Genomic DNA, 26,433 nt, shown 5'->3' with positions numbered 1-26,433 from the left:
CGCTTCAAGATTGCTTTTTATCTGAACAAAATCTTTTGGAAGGGCATGGAGTTAGTTTTTCAAAAATTGAAATAGGATAACAATTGGTTCATATGTGGATTAAGACAGAGAGATAGATAGATAGAGAGAGAGAGAGAGAGGGGGGGGGGGGGAGAGAGTGAGAGAGAGACAGGGAGAGAGAGATAGACAGATAGATAGATAGATAGAGAGAGAGATATAGATAGATAGATAGATAGATAGATAGATAGAGATAGAGAGTGTGTGTGAGAGAGAGAGAGAGAGATAGAGAGAGAGAGAGAGAGAGTGTGTGTGTGTGTGTGTGTGTGTGTGTGAGAGAGAGAGCTAACCATGCAAAGATTTCAAATACTCAAAAGTCTTCAACGTCCTGTTTAAACCCTATTTATTTCCTTTGTCGATTTAGAAAGGGATAATAAGAAGGAGGGTGGGCGAGAAATGGGTAGGTCTTAAATGTCCTAACTTGGATATCGTAATAATTCATGTCAAAAATATTATCAAATATAGAAAATATATTTTAAACGGACCTCAGACCAAGTATCTTTCAATGATAGAATTGCACAAACACAAAGGGACCCGGCGGAACAAAACAAAAGGGGTCTGAACTTCGACACATTAGTCACTCTTAGGTTTTAAGTAAAATTATATTGCAATATTAAATATGAACAAACTTCAAATCTTTCGTATTTGTTCATAAAAGTTCATAGGTATAATGTATAATATATATATATATATATATATAATATATATATATATATATATATATATATATATATATACATAATATAGATATATATATATATATATATATATATATATATATATATATATATACATAATATAGATATATATATATATATATATATATATATATATATATATATATATATATGTATATATATATTATTTGTAAAAATCATTGATTTGTGATTGTATAAAAATGGACATGCCAAGCGAACGTTGATAAGGAAAATTGTGCAATGACTTTATGACACTTATTTGAGTGTTGAATAATATAAATTTATGAAACAGCGATATGTGCCGAAAATTGTCAAATTGATCATGAATGTTGGCTGTTTAACTTTTTAAAATGTTATCTACGCAGGAAAGTTACAAATAGCAGTTAAATATTTTAAAATCATATTGAGCTCTTCAACGATAGGAAACGACACGATATGTCAAATATAAACACACAAATTACAAAAATATAAAAAAATTAAAATATAGACATTAACAAAACTTACCTCATGAAGAATTTTGTCCACGACGTAATCTAGAATCATTTTGAAAACAATCCCAAACACAACAAGAAGCACTCCTGCTGTGAACAGAATGCTGGCAATAACCACCTTATTCTTTGTTTTCATTATTCCTCTCTAAATTGAATGGAGTAAAAAGAACAGGGAAAATGGGTCCGTTAAAAAAAAACAACACACCCACAAAAAAATAAACTCCAACAAAACAAAAATATCAACAAATATTGCTATTGATAATCAATGGAGAATAATGTCACATCGATATACATACATATAATATTATATTATCATATAACTAATCAAACCAGACCATCCTTTAATTCTAACCACACCATAAATATACTGTAGTCTAGACGTTATCGGCTATGGTTAAATTTATCTTCATTGACTTTGACCCACTGCCCGTGAGCTCTTATGCAAGCCAAATGGATTGTCGATGTTGTCGTTTTCATTCATTGTTTGTTGTTGTTTTTTTTTCTTCTCACGCCCCCCCCCCCCCCCCCCCCCCCCCCCCACCCCCTCAATGATCAGAGAGAAAAAAGTTTATATATTATATATATTATATTAAAACGAAAGGATGGCGGTTGGCCGCATTTTGGAATTCAATTTAATTCTTGCTGACGAAAGTGATTAATTTCAATCAAATTTTACAATTTCGACTTGGAATCCAAATTGCAACATCATGTTCTCTTCAACATAACACCATACAGAAACGATTGGTCGCATATTAGTTGGTATTGCTTCAGCCCTTTAACGGCGGGGAAGTATTTCTTTTTAAGTTATATGTCACTTATCTAGAAATTACCACACTTTAAACCATCTTGACTATGAAATCAGTAGCAATGAAAGTATCCGCGGTTTTCATATTGGCCTTCAATATGAGCTTGTGTTGTTTCCAATATGAGGCTATTTGGTCTTGTGGTATAACACTCGACTTCGGATCAGAAGGTCCTAGGTTCGAAGACTCTTTACTCACATTCTCTTATGGTATTGTGATATCGCGTAGCGGGCGTAATGTCTCGTCTTACATGTTAAGTGTTGCTGTTGGCTAGGGGCCCCTTGTAAAGGACTTTGAGAACGTTTAGTGGATATTGCACTCTATATTTTTTAAAAAGCTCAATATCCATCAAATTACACGGAGTCCCAAACCAACAGTAAAATTTAACATGTAAGATGATACAAGACGCGTATAAGGCGGGGTAAAAACGTAATATCGCCTATCAGGCGTCATGTCCCGTCCGACATGTAAAGTGTTGCTGTTCACCAGGGCTTTAAGCACGTTTAGTGGATCTCGCGCTCTATAAAACTCAATTTATTATTATTATTATTATTATTATTATTATTATTATTATCATATTACAAATAAGTACGCCGAGAGCATGTGAGTAAAGAACCTATTCCAGGGATTCAACTTTGTACTGCCATAACCAGAGACCTATAGGACCAAATGCGGGGGGGGGGTAAGAACAAAATTCAAGGACATGGGAAATGGATTTCCCCATTTTATTGCCAACACAATGACTCGTAAGGGTCAGTGATCTGTTTGATTTGTTAATGTTATTCATATTGTCATAATGTTGTTTGGTCTGGACAGTGATCTCTTTTCACTCTCTCCGTACCGGCCATTTTCAAAAAATAACTTGTTTTCTTTGTTCAACTTCACACAAAGCAATAAGTTCTTGCTATACTTTTTTTTTTTGGAAGGGGGGGGGGGGGGGGGCGCTAAACGAAATCTGCAACACAGTGTTAAATCTTGATAACTATAACAAGTATTTTTAATAGACAAAGGAAGACAGAATGATAAATTTTTTTCAGTGTATCGGAACTAATGTGGCGATTTTCCTATGGTTGTTATAGTCTTTGGGCCACCAGCACCCCCCATCCCCCCCCCCCCATCCCCCCTGGGGGAAATTTGTCACTATGTTTTCCTGATATAGCAGTTCTTAAGGTATAAAAATCCACTTGTTATGGTTGTATAAAGTTATTGCCCCTGAAAGGTCATTTAGTGCAAAAATCAACTATTTTTTTAAACAAGCAAAATTGAGTTTGTAATCGATATATTTTTATGCATAAAGACTTTCACGGCAGTATCGTGCTTAATTTAGGCATGATTGCAATCTGAAGTGATAAATTTATATGAATTATATAGTGAAATATGAAAGAAAATGCCCATTTTCTCAAAAGACATTTCCACCAGATATACTTTCTTATATTAGACGTTCTTTCATTTCCTTTTTCAAAAAAAAAAAGTTTTAAGTTTAACGCCCTTTTCAACTAAGTGAAGGTTATATAAAAGGCGGCACCTCCATTTTAAAGTCCGTCTGCGATTGACTGTTTAGTGGGTACATTTAGTTGAAATCGACTATTTACATTATTTGTATTGAGATTATAATTTGACGTATCATACACATTAAACAATCATTAAATAGTTGTCATATGACATGGTATCCTATGGATCAATAAACAAATTATAAGGTGAATGGCACAGGATATTCAGTTATCATACATTCCTTACTTTAAGCACGTTTTCAGTTATTGATCTTCGTCTGTATCTGAAGAATCTTCATCACTTGGAGAAGAATCAGTATCTGATGGCATCCTTTCACTGTCATCTTCCAAGACATCCTGACCATCATCAATTTCTGACAAAATGTCTTGCAAATCTCTTGGCAAAAAGTCCTCTGCAAACCATTGAATCGCTAGTCCTCCAGATGGTGAAACTCTCCAGCCATTTTCCGTTGGGTCAGGCAGATCGAAGAATTGGACAAGCGAGTTCCTCCACACCAGGGTTTGGTAGTTGGCTCTTTTCATGTGCAATTGGAGAACTTGATTGCAGGGTGGCATTTGTGAAAGATCAACACCATCTGAACTAGAAAGAATGCTCTTTTTGCCCTTAAAACTCTGCTTTACTTTATTATATCTGAGCTTATCAACAGAGTTGTGTCTTTTCCATATAGAGTGCACACAAAAGCTTCCAATTTAGACTGGTCAGTTGGGCATACTTCTTGTGCTGTTCCAAGCCTGGCAAAGACATCGATTAGAGACTGATCCTTCATAAGAGTTTTCAGTGGCCTTACTTTTCCCTTTCCTGCAAAACAGCTTGTTGTGTCACAGCCAGTAAAAGCGTGGAGGCCAAGAATTGCTTCTCTTAAACATGAAGACATCGATGATGCTAGACTTGACATATCTATTTGGCGTCGATTGTTTCGTGTTCCAGTGTCAAAAATGAGAGTTTTATTAATCTTGTCAGCAAATGACTGAAGGAGGAGAAAGATGTCTGTATCAGGGGATTTGATAATTATTCTTTTTATAGCGTCCTGATTTGAAATAGATGAACAATGGAGAATTATTCGAGTATCTGCTTCCTCTTGTGAAGAAAACAGATCTTGAATTGGTCTTGAAATCACTGATCTTCCATCTTCACTTGTGATAAATTCGCACCTATTTTCACATACATAAAAAATTTCTCTGTCTAAGTCGGGGGCATAAAGATCCTTTTGAATTTCCGAGAGAAGAAAATTGGTCAGTGTCTTCTTATTTGCATCACTAGCCAAAAATGCTTTCCAGTTCGATGGTATTTTCATGGCAGGTCCTTTAAGAGGGAAGGAGTCATTTGTTCGCCCCTTCTGTCTCATTCACTGCTCTTTATAGAGTCTGATTTGTATGTGTCTGTAATAAAATGTACTGGTGTTCTCTGGGGTAAAGTGTGTAAAAATTTCTTTGGGAGTTCTCCAAATGTGCTAGGTATATCTGTAAGACTATGAAAAAAAGCCATTCCGTCTATGACATGAACTGTGCCTTGCATCTTTGAGAGGTCTTCCGTGACAAGAAACTCCTGTTTTTTAATGACACTTAAGAGCTGTGCTTTATTTGTCTTGAGTGGTAAGCCATCGGGCGAGGCCAAGGACCATGGAGTTGGACTCAGTGGATAGCTTAGAACCTTTTCCATGTCTATGTCATGCTCGTGTGACAAAACCAGTAGCTGCCCAACGCTGTAAAAAAAACTACTTTGTGAAAGTCTATGTAAAGAATAGAGTTGATTTCATGGATTCACCAGATGCTATAATATAGTTGTTATGCCTTTAACTCAGTAAAGTTGGTGCAATAAAATAAACAACATCACGTGACCGGACATTTGACATCAAACGTGACTGCTGCACGGTAGACCAGTGGTAATGGTGTTGCTCTCAGCTGGCCCGTTACGATCCGGCAGGCGTTGTTGAGCTCGGGGTCTAGCTTGGAGGCATGGCATGATCGGGCCCATACAGCTGAGCAGTACTCCGCAGTTGAGTAGCTGAGGGCCAATGCTGTGGTCCTTAGAGTTTTAGGGTCAGTTCCCCAGTTCATGTTTGCCAGCTTTCCAAGGAGGGCATTACGCGTGGACACTTTTGCCTTGGTCTTCCTCACGTGTTCTCTGAAGGACAGAGTCCGATCAAGCGTCACTCCGAGGTACACTGGGTGGTAGTTGTACTCTAATGTCTGGCCATTCCACTTGATGTTAAGTTTTTTGTGGGCTTGGTGGTTGTTGAGGTGAAATGCACACACTTGTGTTTTCCCTGGGTTGGCGTTCAGCGAGTTTTAGTGTAGTACTTTGTAAGGGTGTCTAGGGCATTTGTCAGTCTGCTCTCGATTGGTTGGAAGGACACATCCTGTGTTGCGAGGCATAGGTCATCAGCATATATGAATCGGCGGATATTTGGGAACTCCGGCTGATCATTTGTATATATGTTGAAAAGTGTTGGAGCCAGCACTGATCCTTGGGGAAGACCATTCTTCTGGGTGCGCCACCTGCTCTTCCGGCCATCCATTTCAACAAAGAAGCGCCTGTTTTCGAGAAGTGACTGGATGATATTTACAATAGTCTTATTCTTTATCATTTTAGCCACTTTGAGTAGTAGGATCTTGTGATTCACTGTGTCATTGGCTGCAGTGAGATCGACGAAGACTGTGCCAGTGACCTGTTTTGTCTCAAACCCATCTTCTATGAATTGTGTAAGGTTAAGAAGTTGACCACATGTTGACCGTCCTGGTCGGAATCCAGCCTGGTCTGGAGACAGTTGTTCGTCTAGGCTGGGTGACATGCGGGACATAACCATTCGCTCAAATAGCTTGTATGTGATGCACAGGAGGGAGATTGGGCGATAGCTTTTCTTGGATTTTGGGTCTTTCCCCGGTTTTAGTAGGGCGACTACTCTTGCTTTCCTCCATGCACTTGGCAGCCTGTTTGTCCTTGCGCATACATTGAAGAGGTCCAATAGCCAGGATAGGGTTCTCGAGCCAAAGTGTTGAATCATCTCATCATGCGCTGTATAAATATTCTACTACAAGACCTCTACTACTACTACTATTACTATTACTAATAATAATAATAATAATATTAATAATAATAATAATAATATAATAATAATAACAATAACAATTATTATTGTTGTTGTCAGTATCACCGTTTATTAATGATTAAAAAAAAGTGTTTAAGATACTTGCAAAATGTTGGTGTTGTGTGTGTTGTAGTAATCCAGCGACGCAACTCTGTACTGTCTACAACTACAAGAGACGCACAAGACCGTGGCACTAAACATCCCTGGCATGCATTTAGTCAAACAACATGAAAGCAACATTCACGGTAGCGTTAACTACGTCAAAGTCAAAGACAAAACAATAGTGACATACAACCAGGACATGACAGTAAGTGAGGTGGAAATTCTCAGAATTGAAAGCAGACACTTCAATGTGATATTACTGTCAACAAACCTCCACCAACGCCATTCAAGTGGCCAGTTACATCCACCATTAGTGAGAAACCAATGATTGTGATAGGTGACTTTAACTGCCACAGCACCAAATGGGGATACAATGAGAACAACAAAGATGGAGATACTGTTGAGGAATGGGCTGACCAATATAATCTGACACTCTTCTATGACGCATGAAGCATCCTTTCCAAGCGCTTGCTGGAGAACAGGCTACAACCCAGACCTTGCATTTGTGTCTTCCAGATATGTCAAAAACTGTCGGCAACCCCATTCCAAAATCAGTATACAGACCTATCGCCATTGAGGTAAGATCAGTCATCTCTACGAGAACAAACAAATTATATGAACTGTGTTCGTGGACCTGGCAGCTGCCTATGACACAGTAAATCATAGGAAACTGCTCCTAAAGGTTGCAAGGGTAACTCGTAACACAAAAATAGTTGCAATAATAAAATTCCTTATGTCAAACCGTCACTTTTTTGGGAAATGGATGGGAAGAAAAGCAGATCACAAAAGAACGGACTCCCTCAAGGATCGGTACTTGCACATATCCTTTTCAACGTTTATACCAACGACCAACCTCATTTTGAGAACAACAGGGGTTTCTATATGATCTGTGTCTTGTGTCCCAGGCCTCTGATTTCAAGACCATTGAGGAGAGACTAACGGATGTCCTGGAGCCACTCTCTGAGGCCACATTTAAAGAACTCACTTGCCAACCCAGGAAAAACTCAAGTGTGTGCTTTCCATTTAAAGAACCGCCAAGCCTAAAGAAAACAGGAAACTGAACATCTGGAATGGGAACATATTGGATAAAAACACATTTCCATGTACTTCGGTGTTACCGTAGACCGCACAATGTCCTTTTCTCAGAACACAAAGAAAACAAAAGCAAAGGTGGCCACAAGAAACAACTTCCTAAGAAAAGAGGCAAAAACTTACACGCCATGGGGAGCAGATCCGAAAACAGTCAGGACAACCATAGTAGCCCTCTGCTATTCATCAGCCGAATAGGTCTCACCAGTCTGAGTAAGATCCTGCCATGTCAAAATAACACCTGCCGGATCATTAGAGTAACTTGAAACCGACTGCAGTTCCAGTCCTCCATTGCACCCTACATTCAAAGAGCCACTGATTCCAAAACCCAGAAATATGAATAGAAAATGGACCCAAGGCACCCAAGGCACAGCCCAATGACAAGTAGACTGAAGTCGAGAAAGAGCTTCACGATGGAAGAAAGCATCAACCCTGACCATGCAGCTGTATACAGGCGTTCCACGTTGAGAGAGTGGAACAATCATGCAAATGAAGCTGTTGGAGATCTGAGAGAAGAACTGTCCTACGGAACTGAGCTCCCCAGGAATGAATTGGTAACACTGAACAGAGCACAGGTAAAACTTGTGAGAACAACTAGAAGCATGAAAAAGTGGGGGCTGGCTGAGAGTAGCTTGTGTACATGTGGGTGCCCAGAGCAGACATCCTTAGAGAATGCCAGGATGCGCTCAGCTGCACTGACCGTGACCAAGAGTCTGCTCCCCAGATGCTGTGGAGTGGGTTCCGTATTGGTGCGAAACTGTGACGATGATGACTTGCAAAATGAATAAGTCTTACACCTGCCAATATATAAGTAAGATGACAGGATGCTGATCTTTTTAACATCAAAGTACTTTTGTAACCCGGCAGTGCTAACTTTTATGTGTAACCCAGAATGAAAAGTTATTACAAAAGACGATTGCAAGATATTTAGATAAATTGCTAGTTTATCATTGTGGTAGACTTACATATATGTATTAAAGTTACATATCCAATAACCTGTAGGTTAACAGAGAAGGAAGGGCGCACAAGTTCATTGTAATTTGAAGTTGAGGAGTTGGAACAAAGTTGATTTGCATTGAGTCAGAATTCAATCGTCTTAGACTTAGATTGAAAGAAAAAAGCCCAAAGAATCTTTTTTAAAACATGAAACAAACAAAAAACCCTACAGCGTTCACCAGAATGAATAAAAACAGGACAGTCTTTAAACTGTATCAATGGAAATCACATCTTGCATATACAAGACCTCTAGTGCTATTGTGAGGATTGGTTCTCAGTCTCACCCGTCCTGCTGTATCTGAGTGCCATAACACAACTTGTGAAATCCAAATAAATTAAAAACAGATTATAAATTGGTATCATATTTATTGTCATTTCATTCATATTCATGTTATTCACACTGAAATCATTAAAAAAATATAGATATGATGTTTCTCCATTAAAGGTATGCTTGTATTCTCATCCTGTGAAAGAGAAAGAAAAAAAAAAGAAAAAAATTGATAATTATTACTGAAACTGTGTAGTTCCATTTTTAAAAATCTGTGATGTAAGAGCCTCAGCAAAAGCTTTGGTTAAAAAAGGTTCTGATTCAAGAAATGCACTTCTTAGGCAGAACATGCGATTAACCTGTGTAGACTTTAGTATTATGGTCTTGCATATAATTATCAAGTGCAGAAAGTTTGCCATTAAAATGATTATTTTATAGAATTTAATATAATTTGATTCGAGAAATGGAACACAAAGGACGAATTTGCGATTAACCTGTCCAGTCATAAGCATCATGTTCTTGTTTATAAAGTGCAGAAACTTTGCAAATAAATAGAATAAATAGAAAAGAATTTTATTCGAGAAATGGAATACAAAGGCAGAATTTGCGACTAACCAGTTAAGACAAAAGTGCCATGGTCTTATTTACAAAATACAGAAACTTTGTGAATATTTCGAGAAATGTAGCACAAAAGCATCACTGTCTTGCATATGAAGTGCAGAAAGTTTGTGATTAAGCCACTGCATTATTTAATATGATGTTGCTGATAAATGAAACAATGCAATACAATTTTTAAAAATATGTTCTGCAACATCACACGGTCCCATCTATCAACATCTACTACCATTACAAATCAGCTACATAGATGGATTAGTCAGTACTCTTATCTTGCTGATAAATTAAATTATAAATATAGAAAAGGATATAATAAACTTTAAAAAATAATTATAAAGTTAAATGGTAGACAAGATAAAGAGGTCATTGCCTATTTCTTTTTAAATTTCTTATTCATAACCAAGGAAGCAGGTTTCTTTTGCTATATTCTTCTTGACTTCCCTATGTAAATGTTTCTTTCAAGTGTATAACAAGCTCACAGGGCATTTTTATAAAGAAACAGGAGACAATACCATTAAAATGGAGAGATCACTGCCAAAAATTACATTGGGATGCATTGGTTTTAACGTGTATTAGACACTGTCATTAGAAAAAAGTTTTTAAAAATCTTTACAAACTACAGTAAGCTGCTTTTAAAATTAAGAAACGCTCGAAAGCAAAACATGGTCCTGTTCTCTTAATCACCGCTCTCTAGTCTCTAGATTAGGTCAATAAAGCTGAGAGGTTTTATGAAGAATATAGAATATAGAAGAAAAACATTAAGTCCAATAAAAAAAACAAAGAAGGGTCCATAATGATATATGAGGAATTCTATAAGATACAGTAATATGAAAGCCATTTTGATAATCTTGAAGGATAAGACTCAATGATGATGATGATGATAATAATAATAATAATTATGATACTTCTTCCTGAATATAAATTGATTAATTCCATGGTATAGGCAGGCCAATGCTTCCAGAACAATTAAAGGAATGCAGAGACTCATTCTTGTTGTAATGTTATTTAGATCTGAAAAAAAATGATAAGCATGGCATCCTAAACCATTTTCCCATGGTCCCATAAAAAGCAATATCATCTCACACAAAATCATAAAGTAAAATTCATATGGACCAAACAATGAATAAAAGTTATAATTACCTTATTTTATCAATTATTATTATTGGATTTATTTAACTTTATAATTAAATGACAATTCGAAATTAAGATACCAATGTTTGAATGAATGACTGGATCTAACTCTACAAGTAAAATGTAAATGTGCAACTTATTCAGATTTCAGGAAGCACTTGTTACAGTCTGTCGCTTCATGTTACAGTTACAGGAAAAACTCCAGTTCCATGAGCCTTATGACTCTAAAGGACCCATTATTTCAAAGTAAAATGAAATACCATTTATTGTTTAAAGAAAGATATCAAGCACTATTTAAGGTCTGTTGCTTCATGTTACAGAAACAGGAAAAACTCCAGTTCCATGAGCCTTATTACTCTAAAGAACCACTTATTTCAATGTAAGAAGAAATACCATTCAATGTTGAATATATAGACATGACCTAATTCTTAACGGTTTGCTTATATTCAATAAAAACATTAGAAAACATAATGAACCTGGAACTCAGATGCCACAAGGTTGTTTAAACCGTTGGGTCAGGTCTAATTTTATCCGAGGTTTATGATCATGAAGGCAAGATTACATAACCAATGTCGATTAGCTTTTTAAAAAATGGGCTTTTATTTACCTTCCGGTGAACTCATTTGATCAATATTTCCTGTATTTAACTTTCTGATCACATAAGAACAGTCTAATAAACATTGAATATGTTTTAATGCCTCTAGATTTCACTTTAAAGTCAAAAAAATATCTGATCACAAATAAAATTTTTGATAATTCGATCAACAGAGAGAGCTTTTCAAAATTGTTCGCTTATTATTCCTCAGGCAAAATTTAGATAAGACATAATTTCACATATCATGGTGTTTCCTATGAATTACAAAAGCCTAAAATGCTTCTTCTTCATAAAAAAACGTATGAAATAAAATTAGGTAATCTAAAGTAATCAGAGAGGTTTAGTTTTAATTTCAATCCAAGGTAAATCCGTAAAGAGTTGTAGGACCAGGCCCCTCCTGATCATTACCCACAAAATTGATTGAACTAGGGTAACAGGGATGTGTATAAAACTGTAACAAAACCCCACGATTCCCCCCCCCCCCCCCCCCCCCCCCCCTTTTTTTTTTTCTTATTTTTTTTTTGTTTTTGAGCGAGTCTATTCTTTTCTCCTTTTTTGTTTGGCCTTGTTCCGTTTCTGAGCATGAATTTCTTAAAATTGTTTTTTTTTTTAAATGCAAAAATATTGGTTTTTTTTCCCTCTATCTGTCTGGGAATAACCAATTTTCGTTATTGGCAGACCCTGTCTGGGAATAATCATAGCGATGACGACAATATTAGACCGCACTCCCTGCATTTTACAATAAAATATGTATTCTTTCACACAGCTACCGACCAAATAAGGCGAATAGGCTTGGAAGATCCAAAACGTCATACATGTAGTTTGACACTTGACACCTGCCAAATATCAAAGATGCGAGAAGGGGTTGAGCGGGACATTTTCTTTTCCCAGACATTCTCATTTTTTCACCACCCCTTCCTCCCTCTCTGCCATTCCTTCTCCCATCGACTCTCAGCAAAAAAAATAACAAAAAGTCTTATGTGGCAAAAACGGCTACCAACTTAAATCCCTCAAACAACACAAGATATTGAAAATCGGTGGCAGAGACCCTTTGCCTTTGTCTTGTTCCTTTTCCAGTTCTAGTCATGAGAGAATGAAGACCTAAAGATTGTTTTGAAATCTATTATCAGGTTAGGAAAGAGCGAGAGTCAATAAAATATGACAAGCGATGAAAGCTTCGCACCACGAAAGATGAGGATTAAAAAAATACAACTTTTGTTGAGATTCCACCGACTGAGGAGGGGGTGTTCTGCTTTTTTTTTATTTTTATTTTTTGTTGTTGTTCCTTTCTGTTTTCTTTTTCGGTCAAGTTATGACTGACACACGTTCTAGACTGTAAACGTTACCCATAAAATGTCATAAATTACGAAAAGTGTTTTCTCTCACACAGTATTCGAATCACTCACTGAATGAGCATGAAGCAGACATAAGTGAAGGAAACGTAAACTCTGTAAGTGAGAATCGCCGAGTGAAGCTGTACTGTAATGACTGACACTGACAGTGACAGTCAAATTGCGAAGTGAAATGAAAACAAATAAACAACGCATTCTAAAATTATGCCGGTGAGACATCCAAAGTTAAATACCCGAACGCTATTATGGATTAACATTGAACTAAATCGTTTCCTGCTCTCAAAACCAATCGATACAAATTACAAACTCAAACACTGAAATTGGAATCTTACCTTTGCATGAGTTGGACTCCCATTCTTTGCTGGTGATTAGGAACTTTAGCAGCCGGACAACGTTTGCGCACAAAACAGGTCTCCCGTTTTTGTCGTTCAAATTGTAGATAATACACATTCAGTTAAAAACAAACACGTACAAATAAAATTGTTATTTAGTTAAATTCTTTGTATATGGCTAAATTATTCCGAAAACCAGATTTCAAATAGTTCTTGTTTTGTTCACACAAGCGCATTGATTTTGGTGAATAATCTTGACCGTGGTCTAAAAATAGACCGACAGTAATTTTTGATAAATTTTACCATTAGTTTAATAAAAAAATGGATATTTAGATATTATTTGACGCGTGATCGAGTATTTATGAATATGTGTTTCTTTTGCCACCTACCAGACATTTTTTAATGGTTATTTTTTTCTATAATTTACATTGGAAGGTGAGCTGTCAAAGCCAGGAACATGTGTTTTGCCACGTGCTTCTAAAATGGTCACGTGATGTTGTTTATTTTATTGCACCAACTTTACTGTTCTATATTCTGTATTTATATTATTTGCCTGGAAATACTTTGATTATACCACAAAGCCAAGGTTTCAAAAAATATTCTAATTGTACTAAATCTTCCGAGTCCCTCACTTAACCTACCAAGGCAACACTGGATATTAACTGTCTACTCCATGCCCAATTTTGATAACACTCTTTTTTACAATAATAGAAGATCAAATTCAACAATAACTACAGTTGAAATAACTTGCCAATGCTAGGTTTAGATAGTATTCATTATACTTTTGAGAAAACTGCTGTTGAAGTTTGTTTTTTCTTATGTAAGCCATGTAAATTAATAAAATAAAATGCTCATAAAACATAAACTTGATTATTTTTATAACTAAAAATGACTGGGAATGATTTTGTCAATACTGTGCATTGCTTATGACCTAAAAAAAAAATTCAAAATTTTTTTAAAATTCTGCACTCAATGACCTTCAAAGGGCCATAACTCGGGCAGGCGACACTGGATTTTTGCATAACAAGTGGATTTAGGATCGGGCTAAGATACACTTCAATCTGGTATAGGTTTAAAATTCCCCCAGGTGGGGGGGGGGGGGGGGGGGGGGGGGGGTTTCGAACCGTGGCCCATCGACTATTATGGAGAGGGTTAAAGTGGTCAGTGATCCCCTAAAAGTGCATATTTAAAGTGCGACTATGTGGTCTTATGGATTGTGGTATGACACTTGCTTTCGGATCGGAAGATTATGGGTTCGAGCCTCGCTTGGCGTATAGTTGAAAAGGCTCTTTACCCACATTCTCTCACCGTACTTAGGAGTAAAATGAGTACCTGGCCGTTATCAGCATTGTCTCTGTCGGAAAATTGTAATATTGCCTTAACAGGCATCATGTCTCGTTCTACATGTTTCATTTTGCTGTTGGCCAGGGACCCTTTGTAAAGCGCTTTGAGCACGTTTAGTGGATATTGCGCTATATAAAAGCTCAAGTTCTTTATTTTATTGTTAGATGTCGCTGTCATTCTGACATGCCATCAGCATGAGAGCGATGAGTGCTCCCGGTATCAGTTCGGAGATCGCCTGGGCACAATCCATCTTTATATGACGCATTGTCAATATAAGAAAAATTGACGAAAAATGATTTGTAAAAATAATATGGCGACGTATTAATCATTCATCTGTAGAGAAAAAATAGTATAAAATGATTCTAAAATGCAAAACTTTACTATAGATAGTATGCGCTTGGCTAAGAAGCTCACAGCATTGCCATCCGGAAGTATAACGGACCAACGCACAAAATTATATGTAACTTTGAACGTTTATAGTCTGGTTAATACAGTTTAGTGATAATTACTCATAAACGCGGATGGCAAAAAGCAATAACAAAGACCTCAGTGACGTCAACTCATATTATCTATAAATAATGTGTTCAATCATTTGACCTAAATTTTCTAATGTGAAACATTTATCAAAAAATCACTAGACATGTGCTTTAACTCGACAAATCACAGTTAACAATTATCATAAAGGTTAGGAGATTAGGGAACTGGAAGGGGTGAGAGAGATCACTTGACACAAAAAGAAACATCAATCCAACAGCATTCACCTCAGTTGATGATACCAGACAAGGCCTTGGGAAAAGCAAATAGTTTCAATCCAAAGCACAAAGCCACGCGGTAAGGACAAATTAATGAAGAAGAGGCAATAAAAGCCGACCGATAGCTTCTTCCAGTGTTCTTCATTCAACTTGTGTGTGTGTGTGTGTGTGTGTGTGTGTGTGTGTGTGTGTGTGTGTATATATATATATATATATATATATATATATATAGTCTCCTCCGGATAATCTAAACACCAATTTTGTTTAAATGACCATCACGATATTCGATTTCTTTCAAATAAATCAGTAAACATTCGGAGTAGACAAATGTCAGGTAGGCCTAAACTATTGTTGGTAACAAGATAATAAAGAGGCAAAAATAAAAAATAAAGGAAAATCTACCCCACACTATGAATGACAGATAAAACTGGGTGTATCGAATTTTCAGGTGAAGCGACAAAAACGTTTAACAACGTGAACAGGTCTGATAACTGAACGCAATACGCTTCACCAGTCATGACGTCACTTCCCTCGTAATGACGCATGGTAACTTAGTATCTGGCTATCGGAACAATGGCGGACGCCCTTATGAAATATTTCTCCGACGAGAAGTGTACCCAGAGGAGAAAAACATTATAAATATGATCATGTTTTGACTGTTATACATTATGATCACATGGCAAATGAAAAGTTCTAGCCAGCATGAAGAATAAAAAGTACCGATTTTCTTTGTTTAGAACCACGATGGCCGCCGTTGCTGGGCGACGTGACATCAGACTATTGAATCCAATTACGGGCTTTATTTAACATTGTTGTAATGGACAATATTTTGTTTGGTTTGTCATTACAATGATCCCATCACAATCTGGGTTATCAGACCTGCAAATAAATGCACCTAGGTCATTACGTATAAAAGCATTTGATAAGACATTGTATAATATTATATGATACGGCATGATATACTATGATATTATGATAAGACATGATAATATGATATAATGCGTCATAAATACGATAATATATTAACCAGTTAACTGCCTTATCCAGGAAAAAACCCACCAAATTAAAAAAAAATTGGTCAGAAAACTCGTCCTTCAAATATCGAGCGATTTAAATGACTCTTATCTTGGCAAAAACTCTCAAACCTGGGTCATGGTGAAGCACCAGGTTTGGGAGGTTTTTTTTTTTTTTTTTTGGGCAAGATGAGGGTCATTTAAAACAATCGATTTTTGAAGGACGAGTTTTCTGGCCAAATTTTTAATTGTTTTCCAGGGTACGAGTGTTTACTGGTTAATCTGAATCCTCATTCCAAATGATAAACACTCCATCCACAGATCATATCAGGTGATCGATCAGTCGACATTCCCATCGGGTGACGACTTCAATTATACAGATTCAGCATGATGTGCATGTTATTTTGAGTCGAGCAAAGTAACGTAAACTCATAATATAGCCTGACTGTAACCGTTGTGAAGTTATAGATTGAATGAAGTTGACGTCACTCGGGTCTTTGTTATTGCTTTTTGCCATCCGCCTTTATGAGTAATTCTCACTAAACTATATTAACCAGGCTATAAAAGCGCTTAAGGCTACACAAGAGTTTTGTGTGTTGGTCCATTATACTTCCGGATGGCAATGTTGTGAGTTTTTTTTAGCCAAGCGCACACTATCTATAGATAGAATGAAGTTGACGTCACTCAGGTCTTTGTTATTGTTTTTTTGCTATCCGCGTTTATGAGTAATTCTCACTAAACTGTATCGTTTAAGGTTACACAGAGATTTGCGTGTTGGTCCGTTATACTTCCGGATGGCATTGTTGTGAGTTTCTTAGCCAAGCGCACACTTCCCAACAAAATACGTCAAAATACAGGGCGGTGATCGCCACAAGAAAACGAGATGAGTTGTCGTTAGTTATTGTGTTCAAGGAAACAAACGATCCATTTGTTAATATGTGACCCTACGCCTCGAAGCAGTATTAAGTCGGGATTTGGAAAACGAAGAAAACCGGTTTTAAAGTGGGAATCGTCAAAATTATCAAATTTCAGTTTTTCGTTGTTTCAGAAACTACAATCATTTTTCTACATGGAAACACAATAATTCAATATAGATATTGAGGATAAGTTATATAAATGTAAAGTTTAAAAAAGCAACTATCAATAACACATTCAAAGCGAGAGTTGACTTTCTCAGAGAGCAACCATTTCCAAGACTTAGTAATATTAAGTCTTTTCCTCCACCAATACCATGTACGATACCACAACAAAGGGCGTGTCTTTATCTATCTCAGAGAAAGCATGACTGTTTTCACAATTTCATGGTTCAACCAATAATGAACTTTAAAAACTGTAAACAAGTCTAGGTTTTTCCCTGACAACTTTACAAATGAATGATTCTGAATGGTCAATGCTCATCACATGCGCCTGTTGCTCATTAAAAGGCCAGGGCAATGTGTCATGACGTCAGCATGCGCGTGTTACATATGTGTGTGTGTTTGTGCATTTTGATACACACCACGTGCTATTATTTCTTTGTCTAACTGCATTCGTTAATGATCGAGGTGAGGGTCCTTTGTCCCTCTTTCTTTATTCATGAAATTATAGGACATGCTAAGACTTTAATTGGGTGGGGTTCCTGGCCTCCCATAGTGGACAGAGAGGTACTTGCTGTATAAATATCTGTTTTCCAACTAGCTTTCTGTATTTGCCTTGGAATGAGATTACTTGGTTTTGTCCTGGCCCTGACCGGGTACCCTTGGTGAGAGGGGAAACAGATGTATAGTTAGTTTTGGGAGATGATATTTTTTTCCTTGTAAATCATCTCTCTGTTATGTAATGTATTGTTTTGTTTACATATCATAATATGATTTGTAAACATTTGAGTGCATCCTCTTAGTGTGGACCTATGCTTGTGACTGGATAAGACTATTAGGCGATCTCAAACTAAGTACTTCGATAGTTTGCTCTTGGAATCTACATCTGTTCCCTATTCTCCTTTGTCTTAATTTTTCTTGGGTGCTTTAATTGTAATTCTAGAACTTATTACTATCCCATTTTCTTCCTTTTTACTGGCGCTTATATGACCTTGCAATCGCCGTAAAACCCTTTTAAAAATAAAAACATAAGACTTTAATAGGACAACAGTTGCCTAATCTTATACTTACAGAGATTGTTGCAGGATAAACATTTAATTTTAAATACAAAAGCATAATAGTAAATAGAGTCTTCAACAATCAATAATAAACTGCCGATGGAAATACGTGTAACCTAAAAATGAAAAAGGTTAAATGTATGGGTAGACAAACAGAAAGAGAGACAGACCTATTAATGGATAAATAGATAGGTAAATATGTAGATAGATAGATAGATAGATAGATAGATAGATAGATAGATAGATAGATAGATGAAAAGGAGAGGGACAACAAGAGAGAGAGAGAGAGAGAGAGAGAGAGAGAGAGAGAGAGAGAGAGAGAGAGAGAGAGAGAGAGAGAGAGAGAGAGAGAGCGAGAGGAGAGAGAGAGATGTTCGTTTTGTCGTGCTTTCTTTGCATACTGAAAGTAAGAAAGGGGGGGGGGGGGGGGGGGGGGTCTTTTTAGACAATCAACAATGTGGGTGAACGCTAAGAAAAACTTGAGAGATTCAATAACATGTTTTCATGTAAGTCATGGCACACTAAGCCCAAATCCCTCCTCCTCAAGCTGTCATCTGACTCAAAATGGAAACAATGCAATGAATAATTTGACCAGCCCACCTCTTTAATTGTAATCTCATTGATCAATATGTTCCCAGTTGATTGACTATGACTTACTTTGAAACAAATAAATGCTTTCTTAAACTATCCCTACAATTCTTTGCTCCGCCTCCATCCCTTTCTTCATGTCTACCTCAATCTATCCGTCTCCCTTTCGTTTCTTTCACACATACAAACACACACACACACATACACACACACACACACACACACACACACAAACACACAAACAATTATACAGTCAGGCTTCAATCTTTACTCTATTTCCCTCTTAATGCACAAGTAGTCTCTCCTCCTCCCCCCCCCCTCTCTCTCTCTCTTTCTCTCTCTCTCTCTCTGTGTCTCACCCTTTCACGTGTGTGTGTGTGTGTGTATTGAACTCTCTCATTCTTTCTGTTCCTCTCTCATCCGGTTTCTTGATATTTCTTTCCCTGCCCACCCGGCTTCACATAGTTTCAAGTTCATGTTGCTCTACTTATCATTAGATGCACTTTTATCTCTCTCTCTCTCTTTCTCTCTCTCTCTCAAACACACACACACACACACACACACACACACACACACTACAACCACCACCACCACATTTTCATCACGACCACTACTACTACAACCACCACCAACACATCATTATCATTACCACTACTACTACAACCACCATATCATCATTACTACTACATCCACCACCACTACATCATCACTACTACTACAACCACAGCCACTACTACAACTACAACCACCACCACGACCACCAAATCATCATCACTACCACTACTACAACAGCCATTATCACATCGTCATCATCACTACTACTACAACCACCACCAACACAACATCACCCTCACTAACACCATTACTACAATCACTACCATTAGGATTTGGAGCTTTACTTCATTTGAAATAAGGAGACTTTGGGGGCTGTATTTGGCAATGTGTTTATATATCATAATAATAATAATATAGTTCTAATCAGTTATCTATTTAGATCTATTCAATATTTAAACACAATACCAAATACCATCCAAATTCCCTTTTTTGTGTGTGTGCGGAAATTCCTCTTTCGGCATTGAAATTCCTCCGAGTGGTGCCTGAAATTCCTGTGAGTCAAAGTGAAAATTGACGTCTCTGCAAGTTTTACTATTCTCGTCAAATTTCCAATGCCCGTATCTAAGGAGTTATCTTTGCCCATTGATTTGACTGTGCGTGAAAATGGTGCCTAACATCAAAGTCGATTTTCTCAAAACTTGGTTTTTACACTCTCCCTACTTCAAACGGTTATATCTCGGCAATGAAGAATCCGAATTTTATAAATTTGGTATCAAATTTTAAAGCATAAAATAAGCTACGATTGGGTACCACAAACCCAAAATTGAAAATTCCGACTTAATACCGTTTTGAGGCAGAGGGTAACATATTATAATTTTTGGCAAAAGTCAATTATCGTATAATTTGTCGAATCTAGTCTTATAAATAGTTCAATCTTCAATTTTTGACGCGATACTTTTTTTAAATGTTTGTTTGTGTGTGATTGTGTGTGTGTGTGTGTGTGTATATATGTGTGTGTGCGCGCGCGCGCGCGCGCGTGTGTGTCTTGCTTGGTTTTTTTTTGTCCCTGTCACCGACCGACAACCATGAACAACCCTCGTTTAAAATTTATGGTTATAAGACTAAGACGGATAAGAAGTAATAATTTTGAATAACTTGCTTACTTTTTTTTAAATTTACATACACAACAACAACAACAACAACAACAACAACAACAAGAACAACAACAACATAACAATTTTTTTTTAAATTATCGAGTCAAAGAACGAATTAAATTGATAAATATGTATAAATTAAACAAAGAAATAAATAAGAAATAAATAAATCTCACTCAATCAGAAACCAATCAAATGATAATAGAAAATAATATTTTAAAAAGTAAAGCTAAAAAAAATAGAATTTATCAACTCAATTCATTTTTTTTAAAAAGTAAGCTGGTTCTTCAAAATTATAACTTCTTATCCCATGACGCGATTATGATGACGTAATCAGAATCAGCAAGCAGTGTTTGACCTAAACAAAATTTTCAAAAATAAATGAAAAAGGAGAAAGAAAAAAAAAAAAGAAGAAAAAGAAAGAGAAAAGAAAACAGCCACACAACAGCAACTATGCAGAAACAACATCGACAAATCTATTTGCCCCCTCCCCTCCCCCTCTCCAACCGTACAAAATGCATTGATTGGGAGGCTGGTTTGTTGTAATAATAGAAATAGCTAAAAGTACATTTTCATTTATACACAGTGCAATACTAGCGTCTTATTCCGAAGGGGAAAGACGTGGACGAGGACGAGGACGAGGACGAGCGACGAAGGAAGAGAAGAAAAGAGAAGAAGAAGAAGAAGAAGACAGAAGAGAGAAGAAAGACGAAGAAGAACGACGAAGCAAGAAGAGAAGAAGAATGAAGAAGAGATGAAGGAAGAAGAAAAGACAAAGAGAAGAAGAAAGTAAATAGATAAATAAGTAGAGAAGAAAAAGAAGAGAAAGAAAAGAAAATTATAGAAGATAGAAAAAAGGACTGGAAAAGAAGAAGAGAGAAAGAAGGAAGAAAGAAAAGAAGAAAGAAGAAGAAAGAGAGACGAAGAGGAAGAAAGAAGAAGAAGACAGAAGAAGAAGAAAAGAAGATAAAAAGAAGAAGAAGAAGAAGAAGAAAAGGAAGAAGAAAGAAAAACAAGAAGAAGAAAAGAAGAAGAAGAAGAAGAAGAAGAAGAAGAAGAAGAAGAAGAAGAAGAAGAAGAAGAAGGGGGAAACGAGGAAGAGGAGGGGAGGGGGGGGGGGGGGATGGGGAAGATAAAGACGACTATGAAACAACGACGAAACAATTTTAATGATGAAGATGATGATGATGATGATGATGATAGGCGCACACACACAAACACACACACAATGTTGTTTTTTTTTTTCTTCTACCCTTTCCTCTCGATGTCTGATAATAACATACATTTTAATATTAAGTAGGACGGTACATGTCCTTGATAAATAAACGGCCCTCATGCATATAACATGATAATGACAATATTTATATCCCTTTTTGTCATCTTCTATTACTATTATTTAAATAACATGGTGTTATCTGATAATATCTGTCTCGAAAACTATTTATTTGCCAAGCATGATAACTCGAAGGAATGTTTAAAAACAAATCAAAAACCCTACAAAGATAACGTACGAGACCTGATTATGAGGATAGCGAAACTAAAATATAACAACAGCAAAAGCAACAAATAAACAAGCAAACAAATAAGCAAGAACATCAACCAGGACGGCGTCAGCGACTACGACTAAATCATAATCACCATATGAGCCAAGGTCAAAAGGGGCCAATTTTTTGTCTCAAAATAAAAGAGACATAATAGTCCATTCATGTTTCTAAGTATGTAGCAAAAACTTCATGAATCAAAGGCCTGTTAGATAACTTTAAGGTCTAAGACAGCACAATTACGTCGACAACACCTACATGTTGCTGGTGTCACCTGTGACCGGTGACACCAAAATGAGATTTAAAAAACTCAATAACCAAATGATTTTTGTCGAGAATCAAACTTTATTTAGTGAGATATAAACAAAAAGACACAACTAACAACAATCATAATACAGAAGTGTTACCAACTATTGGAGAAAATATTGCTGTTTGGTGTCATCGGTCACAAGCAACATTGAATGCAAATATATTATTTCATGAAAATGAATGTACATTAACAACAACAATATTATTGCATAGGCTTATAACCAGCAATGTTCAGAAACTTTTGAAATAATATGCTGGGCAATAATGTGACCAAAGCATATCTTATTTAAGGATATGGTGTCACTTGTGACTTTAGACCGATGACACCATTACTTATGTCACAAGCAATACCAAATTGAAATTTCGGCAATAATATATCATTAGTTTCAGCCAAAAAAAAATGTGATGATCACAGCTAATATGGAACTTCATGATATTTACAAAATCAAAGACTTAAAACGTGGAAATATACATTGAAATTGAAATATTTGAGTGTGACTTGTGACAGTAGACCTGTGACACTATTACTTATGTCACAAGTAACACCAAATCACAATATTGCCAATAATATACGATTTTTCTCATTGAAAAAAAGTGTAAAAAACAAATTTAAAATGGAATTCAATATTTTAAGAAACTAAAAACTTTGAAAATAGAAATATACATAATATTAGTAATACCAATGATAGTATTACTTGGTTCAAAAGCGGTACTAGAATGCAATTTCGCCACAATAAAACAAGAATAGCAACCGAACAAATTATGTAATATCGCCTGTTAAAATGAAATTCAATAACATTTCAAGCAATGAAGAACATGAAAACAAGAAATACATTGGAAACGTCAAACTTAATTGTCACCTGTGACATTATAATCGATGACACCAATGGTCACCAAAATTACCAGGAGTCAAACAAACACGAAATAAATTTAAATAGCAGCCATGGTAATGACTTCATGCAACTATACGGTATCACACATCCTACTGCTCAAATATGCTTGTTTGAAGTAATTAACTGTGTTAATAGTAATTCAAATCAAATCTCTGAAGACCCTTCCATCTTTATGGATTTGGCCAAAGCTTGAGTTTTGCCTTTTTCTTGATCGACCACAACCCTGAAACAAATAAAAAATAAGAATTACATGGAAATAATTTATTGTGTTTGAAATCACTGTTCAGATGTCATAATCTCATATTAATATCAGCCAGATGCACAAACAAAAAAGTAAAAGAAACTATAGTTTTATAGGAAAGGATGAGTCGGAAGTTTCGACACTGAAAAGAATATGATCAAAATAATCACCAAACTGCCTAAATTATACAAGATGAAAAACAAGTTATCGTTTAATTCAGGCATTGCAATTCATTTTCAAACAGGAAGGGAGACACTGGTTTAGTTTAGAACTTTGGATACCGAATACATTAGTGTCATTCAAGTCACAACTGACTTAAGGACCCAATTTAAATTATGATAGCCAAGTAACTGCACTATCAGTATCAGGATTTATTTCTACAAACAAAAATCAAATACTGTCTTAGTCTTATTTTATTGTAATGAAATTGAATAACAGCTGAAAACATTGTTTCTTGGTGGCACATGTAATATCTGATTATAATAGTGTTGCTTGTGACAATGTAAAATAGCGATGACACCAAAGCTTAACTTACCTTTTCTGTCCGGAGCCATGGTGGAAAGGCAAATGAAAGTGCTGAGCTTCACAGACTGCTGGTAAGAAGGGAGGATTAAAAATGCAAATCGCCCTTAAACGAAACAAACTTCTGTGTGTTCACGCATGCTGTGTTGCTTGTGACAAATGACACCAAAACCATTAAACCTCAATATCCGCAAAATGGTATTTATTTACTCCAAGATTTGAGCTCAGAGGGGAAGTCTATGCTTTTTTCTTATATCAAAACATTTTATAAACATTAAATATGAGCTCTAAAGTTTCGTGTCGAGTCTTAGTATTGTGCTGTGTCTGATGACACCAGAGGTCACAAGCAACACCAACTTTTTAAAAACCCTTTATGAATCTTAATCAGATACGTAGTATACTGCAATTGCATTTAAAAGTGAGTTTTGCCTTTAGACTATTAGGCAAATTTCAGTCATATGTGATAAACCCATCACATTTTATTTCTACATGCTTTCTAAAAAGGTGATGCGTTGACCTCGTTTTAAGCACATGCCAAACTGCATTCAATTTACACTTTCAAGTTGTTTATTTCATATTATCAATTGATTACAAGCATTATCCCAATGAAAACTTCCCATAATTAAGTAAAAATTAAATTTTCCTAACACTGGTTTCAGCCGGGCACCTGTTGACCATCGAAAATTATTTGCCAAACATGTTAGTTTACATGGTTGGGGCCGTGGGGGAGGGGAGGGTGTCATTTTTGGTTGTTTTTTTTTGTTTTTTTTTTTGGTTTTTTTATTCTTTATTTTCTTTTGGTTTATTTTTTCTCATATTTGTGGCAGCATATTATTGATGACTAATTCAAGTCTTATTTATTTAATATCTTACTGTTTGATTTGATCACTATAAGACAGAGATGTCCTCAACAAGCTTCAAATAATAATAATAATAATAATAATAATAATAATAATAATAATAATAATAATAATAATAATAATAATAATAATAATAATAGAGCGAAAATCTCCACCGAGCTTATTCAGTGGCGATTAACAAAACATATTTATTGACATGTGATTAATTCCATTTTGAGACATGAGGAAATAGACGAAAAACTTCGGAATTCATTGAAATTTTGAAAGCTATAGAAGAAAACAGCAAACTAATAAAATTTGGAACACGTCAGAGAAATATCGAATTAATTATATTATTCAGCTATCGGATTGACATTGATGTAAAAATACTTTATACCAGGACCCAAAACACAGCAGTTTATTAACGAGGTTGTACTGTATTATGTTAAGTTTCATAACTTTGTAGTGAGCAAACAAACAAATCATTGACCTTATTATGATCACTTCAAGCCATAATAATGATACTATTATTACTGTATCATATTCATTACGGTTGTTCAGCCGACATGCTTCATGACAATCCCAAGTTCAAGGGTCAGGCAGCAGTAATATGTGCCTTTGTTCAACCTTTTCATTCAGGGTTCGACTATACTCCGACTTTTCTGACGTAACGTTTTCACCATGACAGTTTTGACATTTAACAGCAATACGACTTGGTTTGTTTGTTTGTTTTTAAGGGTTTTACGGCGCTTGCAACACATTTAGGTTATATCAGAGCAAGTAAAAGGGAAGAAAATGGGACAGTAAAAAGTTCTAGAATTACAGTTAAAGCACCCAAGAAAAAGTAAGACATAGGGGAACTGGGAACAAATAGGGATCATTTTTTGTTTGTTGTTGCTTTAGGTCTCTTCCAACACAATTGAGGTTATATGAGAGACCGCTGAAACAAAAAATCAAGCAATCTAACAAAAATAGTACAAATGTAAATCAAAATCATAACCTCAAGATATCATAAGCTAAATTATAAATAACCAAGAACAAACAGGCAGAAGATTTACAGAAAAAAAAAAATATCCCCTGTCAAAAATACAATCACAAACCAAAGAAGCAGGATAGGCTAGTAAAGAGAAGAAGAAACGACATCACTATCGGATCGTACACCCATGCGAACATCATAGGTATATGATTCAAGGGTGATGCTCCCATCCAACCACCCGCCAAATAGGGATCAGATGTAGAATCCAAGAGCATACCACCAATGTACTTAGTTTGAAATCACCTATAGGTCTCATCTGGACACAAGCACAAAATCCAACTAAGAGGAATACACTAGTGCGGGGCGGTCCTTGGCAAGCTTAAGGACCACGGTCCTACGGTCCTTGGGAAATGAAGACCGCAAGGACCGGTCCTAGGACCGGT

General features: G+C 36.1%; 1 protein-coding gene and 1 long non-coding RNA gene across 2 annotated transcripts in view; both read right to left on the bottom strand.

Moving 5' to 3' along the window:
- Positions 1–26,433, bottom strand: part of LOC144971075 (scavenger receptor class B member 1-like) — a 72,417-nt gene that overhangs the window by 37,479 nt on the left and 8,505 nt on the right. Inside the window, exon 2 of the mRNA XM_078911420.1 lies at positions 1,260–1,391. Within this exon, the coding sequence (XP_078767546.1) occupies positions 1,260–1,382 (123 nt within the window). The 5' untranslated portion in view covers positions 1,383–1,391. The remainder of the gene's footprint in view (positions 1–1,259; positions 1,392–26,433) is intronic.
- Positions 9,012–13,343, bottom strand: LOC144971074 (uncharacterized). The gene is made up of 3 exons (XR_013645066.1): positions 13,130–13,343; positions 10,625–10,730; positions 9,012–9,300 (listed from the first exon to the last, which is right to left on the bottom strand). It is a non-coding gene; the product is annotated as an uncharacterized LOC144971074 (long non-coding RNA).

Source organism: Berghia stephanieae, chromosome 4 (assembly GCF_034508935.2).
Source record: "Berghia stephanieae isolate SIO BIC M18660-M18661 chromosome 4, UCSD_Bste_1.3, whole genome shotgun sequence".
NCBI lineage: Eukaryota > Metazoa > Mollusca > Gastropoda > Nudibranchia > Aeolidiidae > Berghia > Berghia stephanieae.
This window is presented reverse-complemented; position numbering and strand designations above follow the sequence as displayed.